This window comes from Cryptotermes secundus, unplaced genomic scaffold (assembly GCF_002891405.2).
Source record: "Cryptotermes secundus unplaced genomic scaffold, Csec_1.0 scaffold419, whole genome shotgun sequence".
In the NCBI taxonomy this organism is placed as follows: Eukaryota; Metazoa; Arthropoda; class Insecta; order Blattodea; family Kalotermitidae; genus Cryptotermes; species Cryptotermes secundus.
Genome location: NW_019738877.1, coordinates 272,830 through 292,495, shown reverse-complemented (window position 1 = coordinate 292,495; position 19,666 = coordinate 272,830). Strand labels below are relative to the sequence as shown.

Here is a 19,666-nt window from a genome sequence, read left to right as displayed (position 1 = left end):
CACAGCATTGATCTGGGACACCGAATTCAGCTTCAGAATACCTCCATCCTCGCCACCAAGACCCGCTATATGGATCGCATTATTAGGGAGGCTATTGAGATTGAACTGCATCCAGGAAATATGAACAGAGAGGGGGGTTTTGTCTCAGCAAGTCTTGGAAACCTCTCATCTGTTCTCTTAAAAAACCCCCACCGGGATATGACGCCAGATCCAGGCCACACAGGCCATGACCAACCAACATAACAACCCCCACCCCTCAGCTCACAGGTGGTGCCCAGCCTTCAACCCTGCCATTCCCTCCCCTACACAAAAACCCTGCTTGCCCCAGCTCCCTTCCCCTACCCCTCCCACACTACTGCTTTCACTTGTATACTTGTCCTTCCCCCTTCTTCCTCACTGCTCTCACATATAGCTGTGTATTTTCCAGTCTGCTTTTACCGGTTCTCACGGTCTCTTTGCTTGCAGATTTCTTATATATTTTTTCTTCTACCCTGAAGATGGAGGCGATACGTCCTCCGAAACGTCGGTTAACACCACATATACACGGTGCCAAATCCCAGAAGACTGCTTTATTCAGGATACAATTTATTAACTGACAGTATGCGCCAAAATACACAGTACTGAAATGAAGACATCCTGTTGATACCATGGTCTGTTCATGTGAAGGCCCCTTGTACGAGAGAACCTTCTCAAATCCTGAAGAAATGGTCCGATCGCCATGTCCTTGTAGCATCCTTGGGTGATGGTAAGAGCATTGGTTTCCTCATCCTCAATGAAATTAGGGCCTAATATCCTGTATGCTGAGACGGCACACCATATCGTCACACGTGTACTATGTAGCGGTTTCTGGACGATAACATCCGGCTGCTCAAAACCAAGGTCTGGCAACCACTTCCGTATGAGCGGAAATAATACTCAACTACGAATACCTTTTCCTCCGTCGAGAGACCCATTTCCAACAACAACTGCACAACAAAACTTCCTTTTCACTACTGGAGCTATGTGCCGTCAACAAATGCACATGCGCATTCAAGATGAGCGAGTTTCAGTACTGAGTCTTTTGGCGCATACTCTATGTAATATTCTCATACTTACACAGGAGCAAGCTCTATGCTTAATGCTATGGCATAAGAAAGATGATGTAACTTGATTCACTACTTTAATACAGAAGGAAGGGAAGGAAAAGGGTATAAAATTAAAAAGGAAAGGAAGAAATGCAGTGGAAGATTATGATTTGAAAGAAGAGAATGCCCACTGAGTTTCAACATACTTACTCCACTAGATCGTTAACTAAAAATTCAGATTTAAGAATTTCAAGGAAAGTAGGTGTTCCTGTACTTGGTCCTTACTGGCACCGAGAAAGTCCCAGGAGCTACATCATACATCGGACTCATTTTAACCTTCTCTAAACAGTCTAACCCTTTTGATCACAGTTCCAAGGCCATATAATCTGACTTGTAAAGTAGAAGGTATTGGTAATGATGAATATTCTTCACACAGGCACACAGAGAATATATCATATGGCAAGAAACACATTAAATCAATAATATCACTGCCTTGCCAGAATATTTAATTTTGGCACATTAGCCATTTTTCCAGATATTTTGAGATAGCAGTTGACAAATTTAAGGCATGCTTTACTTCTCTGGACCAATAATGAATAACCCACTGACCACATGCATCATTTTTGTGGCACCATATTTACACACTGAAGCTAAACTGCAGAAGCATTTCCACTACTCCTCAATATAATAATTTTCTCCAATAAAACCTGTGAATTACAAACAAATTAATACTTCTGATGCACTGTGCACCTTCTATCAATTTACAAGCATAAATCAGATTACACAATGCACACACCAATACTTCAACATTAAATAACACAACCACAATAGGCCTGTCTTTTAGTAAACTGACATCAGCACCTTTCAAACATGTTTTAATGGCTCTTCACCTTGACTCAAATCACAATACACAATGCACACACCATTACTTCATTATTAATAGCACAACCACAATTGGCCTGTCTTTTAGTAAACTGATATCAGCACCTTTAAAACATGTTTTAATGGCTCTTCACCCTGACTCAGGCATTCAAAGGTTGTTTAATGAACTCTCTTGTTCTCTACATTGCTGGCTGTAATCACATGCAACAGACAAAACAGATCAACATCTGCAAAACAGAAATCAACAAAATTTACATTCATACAGAAGAAAGAAACAAACAACAGAGCATGCACCACTGTACGTACTTATACCGCTTTCACATCTTCAGTCTGTTACAATCCTAGACAGTGTCATGAAGTTACCTTCAATAAGTAATGCCACTGTACTGTTCTTTAGAAGGAATGAAACAAGAAAGCTCTTATTGCAGTCTAACAGCTGTGATGATGCAGATGAAAATTATAATAGCAGAAATATCGATATTTCTTCACATTTCCTTAATTTCATGTTTGTACACAAATAAAACTGAGAAGAATCCAGTTCCCTCACCAGAAAAAATTAAGACAAGAAAGATATGCCTGCTACAAAATGAAATATTTTTTAAAATCACTAATTATTATTTATTCACCCAAATCCGTGGCCTGTAGTCCGCAAGCGAACTATACTGTCCGAGCGACCACCGCTTTTCAGTGAAGTTAGTGCCAACTTTAGTGGATAGAGGGTGTCGTGTGGTCAACGTAATGGATCCCCATGGCCGTTAATCTCGGTTTTCTTGACCAGAGCCACTATTTCCTTGAAATAGCTCCTCAATTATCCTCAAGAAGCTGAGTGGGCCCTGTTCCAGACACACTACTTCCCAGAAAATCAGGTAGCGCCAGGAATCAAATCCGGGATCTCTGTATCTGTAGCCAGGAACTGACCACTAGACCACAGAGGCGGTCTTATTCACCCAACAGCCTTCTGAATTCTGTGTATGTACTATTATATTTATTATTAAACATAAGCTAATCTGACAGTCTGCCCATTACTGCTATTTGACTAGTCACATGTACCACATGCCACTTGCTACAATCCATTCTCTTCATTCAAACAGTTAAATTTACTTATTACATGTATGGCTGGCATAATTTCACAGCCATACTTGAACATGTGATGCCACTCCAGGCACCCAACCCCCAGAACAGGAAACTGTTTGCCATATGCTAGCCAAAGTACCTGCAGCAGTTTTGTTGAAAATTTCCCCAGCTGCTGGTAAAATTGATGATGCTCTGCTACTTGAGGGAAATGTCTGATTGCCATACAATGTGCAAAGCTCCTGCAGCATTTCTCTTCCAGTCTTCCCAACTGCTGGCACCATTTGATGTTATTCTACTACCTGATGGAACTGACTGCCACACACTGTTCAAAGTATCTGTAGTATTTCTACTGCCAGTCTTCCCAATGGCTGGCACAATTTGATGTTTTCTACTACTTGATGGAACTGACTGCCACACACACTGTTCAAAGTACCTGCAGTATTTCTACTGCCAGTATTCCCAACTCCAGTAAAAATTTTTATATTATTCTGCAAACTTGAAGTGACTGACTTCACCATTCAAAACCTTCTATGCACCCTGCTCCTCTCTGCTGCCTGCTAGTGTAACAGTGACTCAGCAGTTTCACTGCTGTAGAATATAGTATGTCTGGTCATGCACAAGCAGGCTGCAGTCTGCCTGCCATAATGTCACACATCTGCTTCTGTCCCAGAAGGTTTTCAAGCTACCACACAAACATACTTAAAAATAACAGGTATGTACATGTACATATATATACAGAGTGCCCAGTTGTTTGGTGCCATACTTCAGGAGCGTACGGAGGGTTCCCTGTAGAGCAACTTTGAAATAGGAACCCATGTAACTTTCCCACAAGAGTTCAAAATAATTCTAGTTCAGCGATAGATAATATATTCATTGATAACTCAAAATTAAGAGACTATACTGTAGGACCCTTTATAAATGGCTTATCCGATCATGATGCTCAACTCATAGAAATAAATATTATTGACCTTCAGCCCAGTAATCAACAATATAAAACAGTAAGGAAAATCAACAAGCATACGATGGCAGATTTTGTCACAAAATTAAGTAATGAATCATGGGACAATGTATTTGACAGCAATAATATTGATTCTAAATTTAATTGCTTTCTGAACACATACTTGAGGATCTTTTATTCAAGCTTTCCCTTAAAAATAGTCAAAAATGAAAATAAAAACAAATCCACCTGGATAACAATTGGAATAAAAACTTCATGTAAACACAAAAGACAACTATATTTGGCCAGTAGGGACAGTAATGATCTAAGACTAAAAAGTCACTACAAAATGTACTGTAAAATTTTGTCAAAAGTCATTAAAGAAGCCAAACAGAATAACTATAACAGCCAAATTCTAAAATCAAACAATAAAATTAAAACCACCTGGGATATTGTGAAAGTTGAATCAGGAAAGAAATCTGTTAATGAAGACGTACAAAGTTTGAATATTGAAGGGAAGTCCACTAACAATCCACAAGCTATCGCAAGTGCATTTAATGAATATTTCCTTTCATTAGCTGAGAAAACATATTCCAATAATAATAATAATAATAATAATAATCCAATATACTATCTGTCACGTGCCTTTAACAATTCATTTCCAAATATAAATCTCAAATTCTCAACAAGGAAGGAAATTGAAAACATTATTAAATCCCTTAAGCCCAAAAATTCACATGGATATGATGAAATCTCTACCAAATTACTTAAAGCAAGCTCTGTTTACATCAGTTCACCCTTGAATCATCTATGTAATAAATCTTTATCATCAGGTACTTTTCCTCAACGCTTAAAATACGCTGTAATGAAACCACTTTTTAAAAAAGGAGAGAGAAAATGCATCTCTAATTACAGACCAATATCCATATTGACTTCATTCTCAAAAGTCTTTGAAAAAGTTATGTATAATAGACTACTTGAACACTTAAATTCTAACAACATATTAGTCAAAGAGCAATTTGGATTTAGGAAAGACCTAACAACAGAAAAAGCAACCTATGAACTAACTAACGATATTTTAAGTGCTCTCAATGACAGATTAATTGTGGGAGGGATTTTCTGTGATCTAGCAAAAGCTTTCGATTGTGTTAATCATGATATCTTACTATCGAAATTAAATTTCTATGGAATAACTGGCAAAGCTAATGAATGGATCAAATCATACCTCAAAAACAGGTATCAAAGAGTTGAAATAAATAATAAAAACTCCAGTCATAATGCATTTTCAAACTGGGGAATTATAAAGCACGGTGTTCCACAAGGATCAATTTTAGGTCCCTTACTTTTTCTTCTCTACATAAATGATCTATCTAAAACCATCAACAATAAATCTAAACCAATTCTATATGCAGATGACACTAGTATAATATTTAAGAACTCTAAATTTGAAAACTTTAAAAATGACATAAATATTGTATTTGAAGCCTTAAACAGATGGTTCGAAGCCAATTTACTCTCATTAAATTTTGATAAAACCCATTACATATCATTCACAACTAAAAACAACCACCAAATTGATCTGGACATCAGTTATGCCAACAAATTAATCTGTAAAGTACTTGATACAAAATTCCTTGGAATACATGTAGACAGTACACTGTCTTGGAAAATACATATTGAACAAATTATACCTAAATTAAATGCAGCTTGCTATGCGATGAGATCAATTAAGCCTTTTATGTCACAGGAAACATTGAAGATGGTTTACCATGCCTACTTTCATTCTATTATGAACTATGGATTAATATTTTGGGGGAACTCTTCACATAGTGTAATAATTTTTAAAATACAAAAGAATATAATTAGAATCATTACAGGATGTAGAAGTAGAGATTCATGTAGAGAATTATTTAAGAAATTAAAAATTCTACCTCTTCAATCGCAATACATATTATCGCTTCTCTTATTTGTTGTTTACAACAAAGATAAATTCAAATTAAATTCTGATGTCTATAACATGAATACTAGACAAAAATATAACTTCCACCTACCCTCATCAACTTTATCAGTATATCAAAAAGGAGTCTACTTTACTGGCATAAAAGTGTTCAACAATCTGCCACAAAGTATTAAAAACTTGGGCAATGATACTAAAAAGTTTAAATCAGAGTTAAAGAATTATCTACATGCTCATTCCTTCTACTCTTTAGATGAATACTTCAATGTAAATAGAGAATGATGTAAAATTAAGTTATATTAATTTTTAAGCTAAAATTGCCTGTACTTATGTATGTAACCTTTTGACTTGTTCTGTATCCAAAGGTACTAACCTGCTTAGGATTTATAGAACGTAAATAAATTCAATTTCAATTCAATGTCCGCGAACATAAAATAGCAGCACTAGGGTGGCATTTAATAACATTTTGTTTAAAGCTGGAGCCTCAAATTCGAAGAGCATGCACAGGCATATTACCCCCTCCAAACTCTTAAGACTCACCTGCTAGAGTGGATGTTGGAATTGGCGCCCTCCATTTTCAATGCATGTATTACGTCTACGAAAAAAAATCTGGGCCACCCTTTCAAATATTCCAGGTGTCTCACAGATCATGTCACATGCAACAAGTATTCTGGCCAACAGCTCGAATTCATTATCCACAGGCGTGTCACAGATCAGGCTTTTCACATGGCCCCACATGAAATAGTCCAGAGGTGTCAAGTCTGGGGATCGGGGTGGCCAAGGCACTGGGCCTCCTCTTCCTATCCAACGACCATGAAAAGCATTATCCAGGTAGTCTCGTGATACAATGCTGAAGTCTGCCGGCACTCCATCATGCTGTATTCACATTTGCCTCCTCACAATCAGTTCGAAGGATACATTCCAGGAACACCTTGTAAAAGGGCCTATTGAGTCGCGGTGGTAGGAGGAAAGGCCCAGTCAAGTGATTGCCAATGATGCCCACCCAGACATTGACAGAAAATTGCACCTGGTGGTAACCAACTACAGTAACGTTGGGGTTTTTGTCAGCCCAAACATGGCTGTTTTGACAGCTGAACCAGCCATCCCTTGTAAACTGTGTATAACACGTGATTCAGGAAGTTGGGCTGATGTAAACACTGGTTCACTATCCACTGACAAAATTGAACTCGTGGTACGAAGTCAGGTGGACCTACGTTGTGATATCGTGTTGGATGATACGGATAAAGTTGTTGGTCATGCAGGATCCTCCAAACACTTGATTTTGATGTCCCCACAATCTTGGCAATGGCACGAGTGCTGGTGGATGGCTGTTCCTCTATGCAATGCAGTTCGACATTGAGGCGCCAAGTTTAGACGAAATGATCTTAAATGCCGCCCTAGCGCTGCTATTTTACGTTTGTGGACATGGGTTCCGATTTCAAATTATTCTATAGGGAACCCTCAGTATGCTCCTGAAGTATGGCACCAAACTCCTGGGACACCCTGTGTGTATATATATATAATCAGTGCTTGCTACATTTTAACTTTACAGTGTGCAGACATTTCACAGTGAATAACAATTATATACAATGAATTTTCAAAAAGCTTCCCCACTTTTGCATTTTCGAAGGCAATGGAAAGAACAGGAGGGGTGGGGGTGGGTATTGTAGGGTGTCATATATAACTAGTTNNNAAGGGGCAGAAGGTGTACAGGCAGACAAATCCATCAGCACGTGTGATCAGTATGAGGGACAACATTCTCTCTTGCAGAGTTGAGTACGAGTGGATTGAAACGTTTAAAAATGGCTGTACGAGCGGGACGGATGCAGAGTGCTTGGGTCGTCCAAACACAGTGACAACTGCACAGAATGAAGAGCTACGAAACTGATTCTTCAACAAAGAAGAGTGGCGGTAAAAAAAAAAACTGCAAAACAACTGAATATTAACATTGGGTCTGCCTATTCTGTAGTGCATGATAACCTTCAGTCCCATAAAGCATGTGCCAGGTGGGTACCTAAGGAACTGACAGATGAACATAAGCGCACATGCTTAGATATTTGTTCCTGTCACTTGGCTTGTTATCGTGAACGTGACAACTTCCTGAAACCAATCATCACAGGTGATGAAACCTGGGTTTACCACTATCAACCAGAAACCAAGTGGAAGAGCTTGCAATGGAAACATCTGTCATCTCCTATTGCAAAAATTCAAAACACAACCACTGGCACGCAACCTGATGTTGACCATCTTCTGGGATTCTCAGGGGTTTATTCTTGAGATCTACAAGGAGCGTGGAACAACTGTTACAAGCACAACCTATTATGACATGCTTCAGAGAGGGCTGAAGACTGCAACCCGCTCAAAAAGTGGAGGGAGACTGTAAGAGGGCATCCTGTTTTTGCACGACAATGCCCATTCCCTTACTGCGGCCCCCAAAAAACCTTCAGGAAATTGATCTGGGAAGTCATGGAACATCCAGCTCACAGTCCAGATTTGGTGCCACCTGATTTTCACCTTTTTTGACCGCTTAAAGATTTTGATGTGATGAGGATCTAAAGAGCTTGGTGCATCAGTGGCTATGTGCAACCAAAGGCTTTCTATTATGCTGACATTAAGAAGCTGGCAGGATGCTGGAAAAAATGTGTTAAAAACAGGGGGGATTATGTACAAAACTGAAGAATTTTGTTTGTGTAATCATCAATAAAATACAGATGTAAAATAAAAAGTGCAGAAGCTTCCTGAAGATCCATTGTATCCTTCTGTGGGCACGTATGTACACACAGAATGCATGCACCTGCACTGCTACTGTCTAGCTTTTATCCATCTGTCCAATGCAGTAAAAGGTACAGTCTAAGCGTCACAGCATGAAAATGAATTTTACAGTTAGGCAAAGGAAATAAATATTCTTAACAGTGGCACTAAATGGAGATCAGTGATATTCTTCTCATTACATATTCAGTAACCAAATGATGAGCCCCTAATATCAAACATAAAATTTTCAATTCAGATGCAAGTCCAATTTGAAATTTGCTTTCTAAATTTCTAATTTACTTCTTGATCTCTTAAATTACTTGGGTACATGCACTGTATGTACTAAACTGATCCTACAACCTCTAACATCAACAATGTTCTTCAATGGATTGAAGTTATGATTTGAACTATTTTCTAATTAAATATTTTCTTGTTGGAAGACTTGTGCTGCATATAGACCAAATTTGATTCACCTGTGCATTAATTATTTCAAAAACCCTCAAAATCATTTACATTGCAGTAAGTGGGAAATGTCCAGTATATGAAGAAGTGTTATATAAGTGTTGTATAATTCTGAAATACTGCAAGTAATCCTCTCAACATAATGGACTACATGCAGTATTTTAAAATTTCTATATATGAACTGCCATTTGGATCCCATGTCACCAAGGCAATGTCCTCAGATTGCAGATGGAGGATATGGCTCCATATATTGTGGGCAGCTGTGAATACAAAGAATAAGTAATTGTGGACAGCTGCAAAAGGGTGGCCCTCCAACTTGGGGTTGGGTGGGGGCCTGTTACCCAACACTGAGCTTGAACAGATTTTCTGAATCAGGATAGAGTCCAGTGGCAGACTCTTATGAACACAGAAATGGACCTTCATGCACCATGAAAGATAGGAACTGAGAAGTGACTACTGGCTTCTCTACTCATATAGTTATTTATGCAATACATTTTTTCAATATATTTGTACTCTGCAACTTCATGAATAAATATTACTTCATGTCTGATTCAATGTGGTACTTGTATTCCCATCCATATGCACGTCACATTTTGTACTTGCCCATTTATGCAGTAACATTAATAGACAACATATTCAAGAATATTTGGTATAGAGAAAAAAAGGATATGTAGGTCGCATGAAGAGTCGAAAAGGGTTTTCAATTACAATTTAAAATCATGTTTAATGCTTTTCTTTCTCAAAATAATGAAATACAGTACTTTTACAAAGAAATAAGTTTAATAATAACTGTAATAGAGTGGTAGTAGTAAATAGTTTTCTTGCAGTAAGTGGACAAATATGAAAAGATTTTTTGGGGGTGATTTTCATTTTTTCATTATTTTAGATACTACACATTATACACAACATCAAACAATACCGACAGACACACAAATGTGTGCGTTCATATACACACACACACACACTCGCGCGCACACACAAGATTAATTTACATATCAATTTATTTCCATAGTTCACAGTTCTGAGCCCAAGGTCTATCATCCATTAACTAATCTATATTACACCAAATTATGCACTGTCACACACCTCCAAATATTCTGATAACAACTACAGATTAATTCACAAACTGTGAAAGCCTCTCAGACAAGGAATGGAACCACCAGCAAAAACAGGCTATTCATAATCAGCTTAGGGAATTTAAAACTGACCTGCCTTCTGTATACCATGTAGCTCAACATACTGCATCATTAAATTATGTTAAATGCCAAATCAAAGCGATGACATGTCATTGTCATAAAATCTAACTTAAAGCCTTTGGGTTTCATTAACGCACCTAGTGCTTCACTTTTTCCACCACTTTCCTGCCAGTAAAATCACTGGGTTGATAAGGCAGGTTCCAACAAGTCTGTCACACTCTAATCTGCTTGATAATAACATTTTTTTTGTATTGTATTTCAAATATGTACAGGCACAATATAACACATGTTAAGAGATAGCACAAACATGCAAAGTATGTGATTTTCAAACCTTTTTGTTTCTTATCTTGGGCATAGAGGTGTTACTAATTTTTCACGAAACAGCCTGGAAATTCTTACATAGCCTGTAACAGTTGGTTTGTCATTGAGAGGGTTAAATATTTTAAATCTACAGCAGTGGTCCCAAACTGCTATTATTATTCAGTTTGCATGTTATTACCTTGAAGAACAACATTCTACTCCTGCACAGATTTATATAAAATATATATATATATATATATTTACACCATTACTAACAAACATAAATTGGGGAACACAATGAGTATTCAAATAGTTGCTGTTTATTCTGTGGTGCTAATTCAAATGAATGAGGATGCCTTTCAAAATCAGGATTACTACACTAACACATTACAGATTCTAATACAATATTCCATGGATTAATTCTTTACAACTATTTCTGACAGTGCACTTCCCTGTATTTCAGTATCAAGACACTAGGGCATATGGAGACAAAGCTCCATGCATTCTAAACCTCATCACTAATTGAATGGAACTGCTGAATTCGTGTTTCAGCAGCCTTTTCCCTTGGGAAATGAGCTTATAATACCCAATGTAAAGGAGACAGGTCAGATTAAGCCATTCCTGAAGTGGCAAGAAGAGAAAAACCTGAACATTCTAGTCAGGAAACAAAACCCACCTATCCTGTCCAAAACCTGTGACTTTACCCATTCATTTACTACAAAACGTGGAATAAACCTCGGCCACATAAGTCAGGACTGAAGAAGGTATATGGAATGTAGCTTACATAGCCGTAGTAATGCTGAGAAGTACATATGATTACATATGATCTTGGGATAAACCATTCCCTAATACTGTCTACTAAGTTTTGGTAAGTTCCAGGATTTACCCATATATCAATACTTCCAGAATGATCTACGCAGAATTTTACCATGATACATATTCTGACCCCTCATATCTTGGCATGATTTTATTCACCACTTCCATGAAACTATACTGTTTGTCCATACAAGCCTTAGATAATCCAGTCCATCATCAAAATGAAAGTATCTATCGAAACCTTTCCCCATCACACATAGAATTTCTGAGTAAATTCTGCTATTTTAAATTTCCTGACATCTAAGTGTGGCATACTGGTACAATAGTTTGTTACTGCCATGAAGTCATCAATGTCATGGAAGACCGATAGTATTATGATGAAAAATAAAATATCTCTCTACGGACTGCTACTTCCTGCAACTGGAGTAGAGGCAGTTCAACATTTAGTTGTAATAATAAATTTGTATGTAGAATAGAGTTCTTATATGAATCTTATCAAAATGATTCTCTACTGTACGTATGCTGGTAGTCTATTACCGCTATTTCCTTCCTGTAACTCTGGACCTAACAAAGCTGTAATTGTAGCTGGTAACTACAAACATTGATTGAACATACCTAATGATTTCTTGGAACTGACCTTTAATGCTTTGGTTCAATCCCTTGTCAACACAAAATGGGCTTAATGTAACAACCACAAACTGAAGCACATACTGCCATTACAATGATGTCAACACTACCCTGCCAATTCCAAAAGCTACTGACTTTGTAAAATAAAACATAATTTGAAGTTTAATTTGAAAACACGGAACTGGTTCAAATTGTGTGCATGTTGTTTTTAACACATAATTTATTCAGTACTAACAGGCTACACAATTTTTACATTGACATGAAAAAAAAAGACATGTGTATGAGCATTTAAAAATTAAAAAAATATAAAAGCAACATAAATAATATTTGTAGATTACACATGATAAATACTTTTTCATTTCTGACCTTACAACAGGCCTATGCCATGATTTTATAAAATTATTCAATTCTTTGGTACAGATCTTATCTTAGATTAAAATTTATGGTGACAGTAATTCATACACTAATAAATGTCACTCGGCCAAGGATAAAATACAAAAATAAAACTAATTTTAGAAACGCACAGGTTATGGCACTTTTAGAGAAGGAATATGGGGGAGATATCTGTCCTTCTACAAAGACACTGTCAGCAGTGCATTTAAATTATGCAAGATAATTTAATAAACTGTCTTATGAATTTCAATAAACATCAAAAGCATGTCTTGAAGTACAAAAAAGAATATGAAAAAAGAGATAATATGCACACAAAACACTGTAATCAATAAAGAGAAACTACTATCATATCTACGTAATATTTGGTGCTAAAGGCAGTGACCCACATAATCAAACCTCTATGCACATCTATTTCCAATCATTCATATTAAGCATACAGAACCATATTCCAATCAGATATGAGAACTACCAAACTTATGAACTGTAAACGTGATTTATGTAACTGTCTGCTTCATATAAAAGTTTTCATGGTGACTAAATGTAATGAATTCTTGTTGGGCAACCAACAGCATCAATAAAGAACAGAGTAAAAACCTGATGTTCTGGGGACCATCTCTGTCTCCAATTCAAATTTTTACTTTATCATCACAACTGATTTCTTCAGAAGAATTCTCTTTAACCGTGTCTCATTACTCTGTCAGATTGTTGACAGAGCTCATTAACCAGAAGGAATCTAACCTATAATTCAATACTAGTCAACCTTCATCCTATTACCTACAAGTTACAAACCACAGAACTAGTACAGCTGTTATAAAAGAAATTGTCTTTTCCGTTATGCACAGCCATTAAATAAATCTAAGTTAACAAGATGAAAAATAAATATAAACAGCTATTCTACACGAGATTACAACACAGAAAACCTGTTTTCTTACGATACTCAATGAAAAACAAATGAGAAATTCAAAACCTTTAGTGTTTCCAAAATGGTACACGAGTGTCTGAATGAAACATGGCCTTAGTTTCCACCAAGGGAACACAAAGATGTACTTAGCGCTATAACTTATAAACTCTCTTCTGAAAGTCACTGCTCTGTAGAGAGCCAGAATTTGTAGCCTGCATGTCATTCCTGCTCTCACACCCTTTCTTCTCAATACTGTCAGTATTATGACAGAATGGAGATCTGCCAAAAATTTTAACAGGGACATGCACATCCCTGCTTGGACAACTAGTATGTAATCATTTTCCGTTCTCCACAACAGTTTGCTAAATTTAAGAACTTCTTGTTCTTCATCCTTGATCCCAATGTACAATATTGTAAAAACAGAAATGAAAATTTGGAGAAGGCTTGACTCTACTGGTGCTCCCTCCCATTACCAATACTTCAGTCAGGACCCTTGCAACCCATTACAGTAAACCCAAAACCCCATCCCCGTTGACATCACGACTGAAAGAGTTGGCCTGAATGCCTGAAGTCAGGATCGGACAGGAGACGGTATCTGCCCACCCTTCGCTCTGCAGAATCCACTGGGTGCATGCGTGAGATGAAGAGAAGAAAATACTACAGTCAGAACCCTGCATCCCTCAATGTATATAATTAGGTCTCTGGGAGAACATTTAACTAATCTATATTTGAATACAACAGTGGTTCTCAAGAATTCGTTATATGATCTCAGATTTACTGTTTCAGAAATCAGTAACCCTAAATAAAAATTAGGAATCCTGTCTGAAGAATTCACAGCATGCAACTAACAATAACTCTAACTTAAATTACAGTTACACAGGAAACAAGAATTCCAGTTTCAAATAACACACAGATAAAATTAAATCTTTACCTTCTGAGAACCACTGGATGAAGACTATAGCATATACAGAGAACAGTTCAAGTAACTCACCTGATTCCCAACCATCCTCTTCTTCCTCCTCTTCGGCTGTATCAGACTGACTTGAATCATTCCCTGATGACCCACTTGGCGTGTCCTGGCACTTGGTGGACTGCCTGGCACATGACCAGCACTGCTCCATTGGTGTACCTGAACCCAACTCTGTGGGAACTCGGTGAAGGAACAAACTCACCTGAGGAAACCACACAATTACTCCAAACCCATGGAAAACAGAGTTAAACTGGCACACTACCATTTACTTTGTCTAATGTAATTACAGTTCTTACATAAAATTTGATCCACTTATTAAACAGAAATGTAAAGGGTGCAATAATTGGAAACACACTGTATCCAAATTTACTGGGTTTTTGGACTTTGTCCATCATCTGGTATTCTACAAACTAGAAAACACAACATTTTGGAAAATGGATGTTTTCCTCCTCAAGTGGGGGGGGGGAGAACACCTACTCAGTTGGGGCACTTAGAAATAGCTAACCTCAGTTCTACAATACCGCACAATGGACAAAGCCCAAAACCCAGTAATTCTGAGTGTTATACACCACTGTCAAAATCCTTTAGAATTTACAGTGTATCCAATACATTATGACTTCTTGGGTGACTAGTTGTGTGAGGCTGGGGTTAGTGTCTAGTGTTTTGGAGACTTTCTCTATCACCATTTCAAGTTGATGTGATGAGTAACATACACTGTGCAGTCTTCCCCTTAAGGCCTCAACCAACTACATTACCATATGCCCCACTGATTATAGGAGAATATTTTTGTAACTGGATTTTGCAGGCTGTGCATAATGGTCTCCTTGACCCAAAATTTAGATTCTTTCACTGACAAAACTTGTTTCCATATTAGTGGGTACACTGATAATCAGAACAGTGGGTACTAGATCAGTGTTAATCTGAGACTTTTGGAGTGCCTCTTCACAATCAAAAGACTGGAGTGGTGTGCCATTACTGCTACATGAACAGCAAGACCCACATTTCTTGAACAGACTATTAATTCAGAGTGGTATGTAACTGACATTCTTTGGCCCTTTGTGAGAGTATCATGGAAGAACAAAAGGCACGCCTATGTTATGCAAGATGGTTCTACAAGACACACAGTTAAGTATTCCGTTAATGTTTCATTCAAGACAGACAAAAAGAGGTATGTAGCAGACTGCAGCCTGCAAGGTCTCCCAGACATAAATTCTTGTTAACTTGTATCTGTGGGGAAATGTAAAAAACAAAGGTTATTCAAATAATTCTCACACTGGCATCAAACAATCTTTTCAAGAGACTGAAATTTTGTTAAAGAACAGAAGAGAGATTTTTGAACTATTTATTTTAAGGAATGCATGTCCATGTTTATACTGTGGGACATACACTAACACTTACTAAAGACTATGATCTTGATAGATGACAGTTAAGGTTCCAGCTAACAGGCCAACAGTAGCAGGGTCATACAATTTGCCTCTCTGAGAAAGACTGTATTCATTCTCAAAGAGCACATTCTTTAAGCCAGCGTAAATCCCTAGGAGAACAATGAACAGTGTCAGGCCTCACAACCCTTATCCTTATCCTAGTGCAGGCTGCTGAGAGGAACAGTGTGCGGAATCACACAGTCCTCACAATCTGGACACCCTGTCATTCCTGCTGTAATCCGTCCTTCATTATGACATATTCTGATGGTCCTCCCTTGCTGAAGTATGTAGATGTGGGTAGTGTAGATCAAAAATAGCACCATGCCACGCTGTTGAGGTTAAGTAACATGGATCATTAAGACTGACTGCCTGACACTGCACAGTGGTGCATGATGGGAACACAGTCTGGACTCTTGACAGCATGCCCCTTGGTTATAAAAACAATATGCAGCAGCATCAATCCTCACATCAACACCTGATAACTGAGGTCTCCAAAATACTGTACCTTAACTCCATCTTCAAATGGCTAGTAGTTCAAGACTTCACTGCATATACCTGCCATGCAAGCTTCAAATTATACACTGAATATGTCATACATGAAAATAAATATGAATAAAAAATTTAAACCATTGTGCCTCTGAGTAATAACAATTCCTATAAAGCAAGCCACTATAAAAGCTCAGTGTATTTTAAGATTCTGCATTCCTTCACTATAAATGATGTGCACTGTTTTGTCAAAGTGATAATGCCAGTCAGCAAGATGGTTTTCTTGAGGGCACAAATGAACCAGGTCATTTCAACATAAGACCCTTTAAAGACACCTGATGATTCTGCCATCTATAATTCTTCAATACTGTATCTTCTGATAAAATACATACTCTGCAACTTTCATCTTCTTTAAAATATGAACTACAATTTTGTATGTAAGACATTTATGAATAACCTCTTTGCATCTTAAAACGACTCCCTGCAGAATGATGTTCACAGTAATCATAGAAGTATAGTACCAGCAGCTGAGGAATTCTCATTTCAGATAATTCTAACAAGAATACGAGTGCTGAATTACTCTCTGTTATGTTCAAATCACCATGTTACTCACTCCAAAGAAGAAATATTGTCATACCTATGTTATTATTTAAACCTTGGTACAACGCTCTACTGTTCTTAACCAGAAGTTAGGGGACACATTTGTAGTTATGTATTTAAAAAAATTTCAGATATTAAGGATATCCATTATGAGCATTTTTAGGAATTTTATGAATTCTTATAATATCAAGGTTACACTGTATACGATAGCCTTTGCTTTCTAATGCCCTACTTTCTGCTCTAGTCAATGGTTCTTTCTTTCTCTTCTACATAATCTGTTTACTAAAATACAATGCATTATGACGATTACATAAGATCTGAGGACCAAAGTCAATTCCTGTGTTAGGAGTTCAACATTAAAATTTCAGATGAACATAACTTCCAGCTAACTTACCTTAAAATCAGAGGTGTATATTTTATTCTGTTTATCTTTATGGGCATCATCAAGTCCCCATTTATCGAGCTGTAGCACCAACATCTTCATGTTTGGCTCCAGTGATGCAAGGGAACCCGTCCTGCATGAAACATTAGCTCTTCATAGACATCAAAGGAACACGAATATATTTATTTACTTATTTATCTATTTTGACTGATTGCCAAACAATGCACAAATACTGTATCAACTATCTGAGAGCTCGTGCTGGACTGAATGTACATTTATGGAAAATTGTTATTGTTATCAACATCATACTTGGCCACAATGCACTTATTTTACTAAGATTCTCTCTTCCATATTATAGCTCTGAACAGAAATGCTACAAGCTTGAAACATTTTTGAACTGGAAAGAAAGTTACATTTATACAAAGATACTAAACTTGACAGATTAACAATATGCACTAAGCAGTACTATCTACATGTATGCTACGAACTTTCTTTGGGTAAGGCAGACACTGCAATACTGAGTCAAGCATGTGTCCCACTGCCACTACTCACTGCTGCCATTTCTGCTCCTATTTGTACCTACTACCAACTCTGCTAACATACATTTGAACATAAACATTGAGAAAACTGAATTATTTTTTCGAAAGCATGCACCAAACAAAACATTTTTATTCAAAATGGACATGCATACCCAGACCCTGTTGATGATGATAATCCTATCACTAACAGCAGAGAGTCTCAATACTGACAGTATTGTTAGATAACAAACTTAAAAAAGTATAAACAGAATTTTGACAAAATATCACTTATGTAAAGAATATAACAACAGTGAAGTTGGATGCAGACTTGCCATATGTGTGAAGAAAGGGTAAGAACCAGTAATTCCAAGGATGTCCAACACATTCTATATCTGTATCTGGATCTTTATTTTAATTCCATAGATCCTTACTGGCTACCAAAGTCATCAGATACAGAACATGTCACACATGCATACATTAGTTCTAAACACAGAACTAGTCACCTTACAACTACATTCACAAAGAAACATTAATTATATATAATTCAAGAATTTAACAAGCATAAAGGACTCATGAACTTGACAGTATCACCTTATTGAGATCATAGCTTAAATATATAAACATATATCAGACTATAATAAATTAATTTATACAATGTACTATATAAACAGCATTGTAAAAGATTTAATTCTTCTTTAAAATATTTGTATAATGTACAAAACAAATGGAAGTAAAAACAATTTTTCAAGGTCAATTTAAACAATTTTGTATTATGAAATAAATCCTATATTGGAACAGGTAAACTGTTAACACCTTAATACCAGTATAATATGTTCCCTTCTGATATACTGACAAATGAGATGGTGGATGATACAAATCAGATTTGGTTTTAGTATTAATATTATGTATCTCAGAATTTACTTTAAAATAATGTTTATTATTGATCGCAAACAATGAAAGTGAATATATATATACTGAGACTATAGTGGTAATATTTTTAATTCTCTAAAATATTCTCTACATGAATTTCTATCTCAAATCCTCACCATAAATCTAATAATTCTTTTTTGTAGTCTAAAAATTATATTGCTATAATAAGAATTTCCTTAAAATATTAGCCCATAAATCATGATAAGAGGGAAAATAGGAATAATATACCATCTTCAGTGATTCTTGGGACAAGAAAGGCTTAATTGTTCTAATCGTGAAGCAAGGTGAACTTACAAAGACATATATGTACGTGGGGCAATCCAAAATTTTCCAAAATTTGAATTTTGCGCGCGAATGGTTATGAGTACATCGAAATATTGCTAGGTGTCTCCTCACACATCCTTCTTGAACCAGTGTGGCAAGCGGCGTTGAGTTGAGTGGTTGGGTTCATTGTTGGTGAATGTATTTCCATTGTTGTGTTTCCGTGAGTTTGCGGTTTTGCGATGGCTGACCTGAGAGAGCAGCGTGTCTCTGTAAAGTTTTGTTTCAAACTTGGGAAAACCACTGCAGAAACGCACCAAATGTTGAAGCAAGCTTTTGGTGAAAACAGTTTAGGCCAGACACAAACTTACAACTGGTATAAGCGTTTTAAAAATGGCCAAACATTGACTGATGATGACGATCGTTCGGGACAGCCGTCAATGGGCAAAACAGCAGAAAATGTGGCGAAAGTTAGGGATCTGATTCTGCAAGATCGTAGACTGACCATCCAAGACCTCTGTAACACCTTGGGACTAAGTTATGGTACATGTCAACAAATTTTGTCAGAGGAACTGAACATGAGGAGGACTGCGGCGAAGTTTGTGCCACAACTGCTGCAAAATGAACAGAAGCAGCATCGCTTGGAAGTCTGCAGGGAACTTCAGCAACAGCTTCAAGAGGATCCAAACTTTCTTTCGAAGGTTGTCACTGGTGATGAAAGTTGGGTTTATGGCT

General features: G+C 37.0%; 1 protein-coding gene across 5 annotated transcripts in view; it reads right to left on the bottom strand.

The window, feature by feature from the left end:
• LOC111871175 (phosphatidylinositol 3,4,5-trisphosphate 3-phosphatase and dual-specificity protein phosphatase PTEN) overlaps nt 1-19,666 on the bottom strand; it is a 73,105-nt gene that overhangs the window by 38,685 nt on the left and 14,754 nt on the right. For 4 of the 5 annotated variants that reach the window (XR_004513741.1, XM_023864072.2, XM_023864074.2 and 1 more), the window contains exons 9-10: nt 17,235-17,355; nt 14,352-14,532 (exon numbers count right to left, since the gene is read on the bottom strand). Coding sequence is in view for 4 of the 5 variants with exons in the window: in XM_023864072.2 (XP_023719840.1) it covers nt 14,352-14,532; nt 17,235-17,355 (302 nt within the window). In the remaining variant the exon portion in view is untranslated. Of the gene's footprint in view, nt 1-9,831; nt 13,984-14,351; nt 14,533-17,234; nt 17,356-19,666 lie in introns of those variants that run through there. The other variant, XM_023864070.2, reaches the window with a different exon arrangement.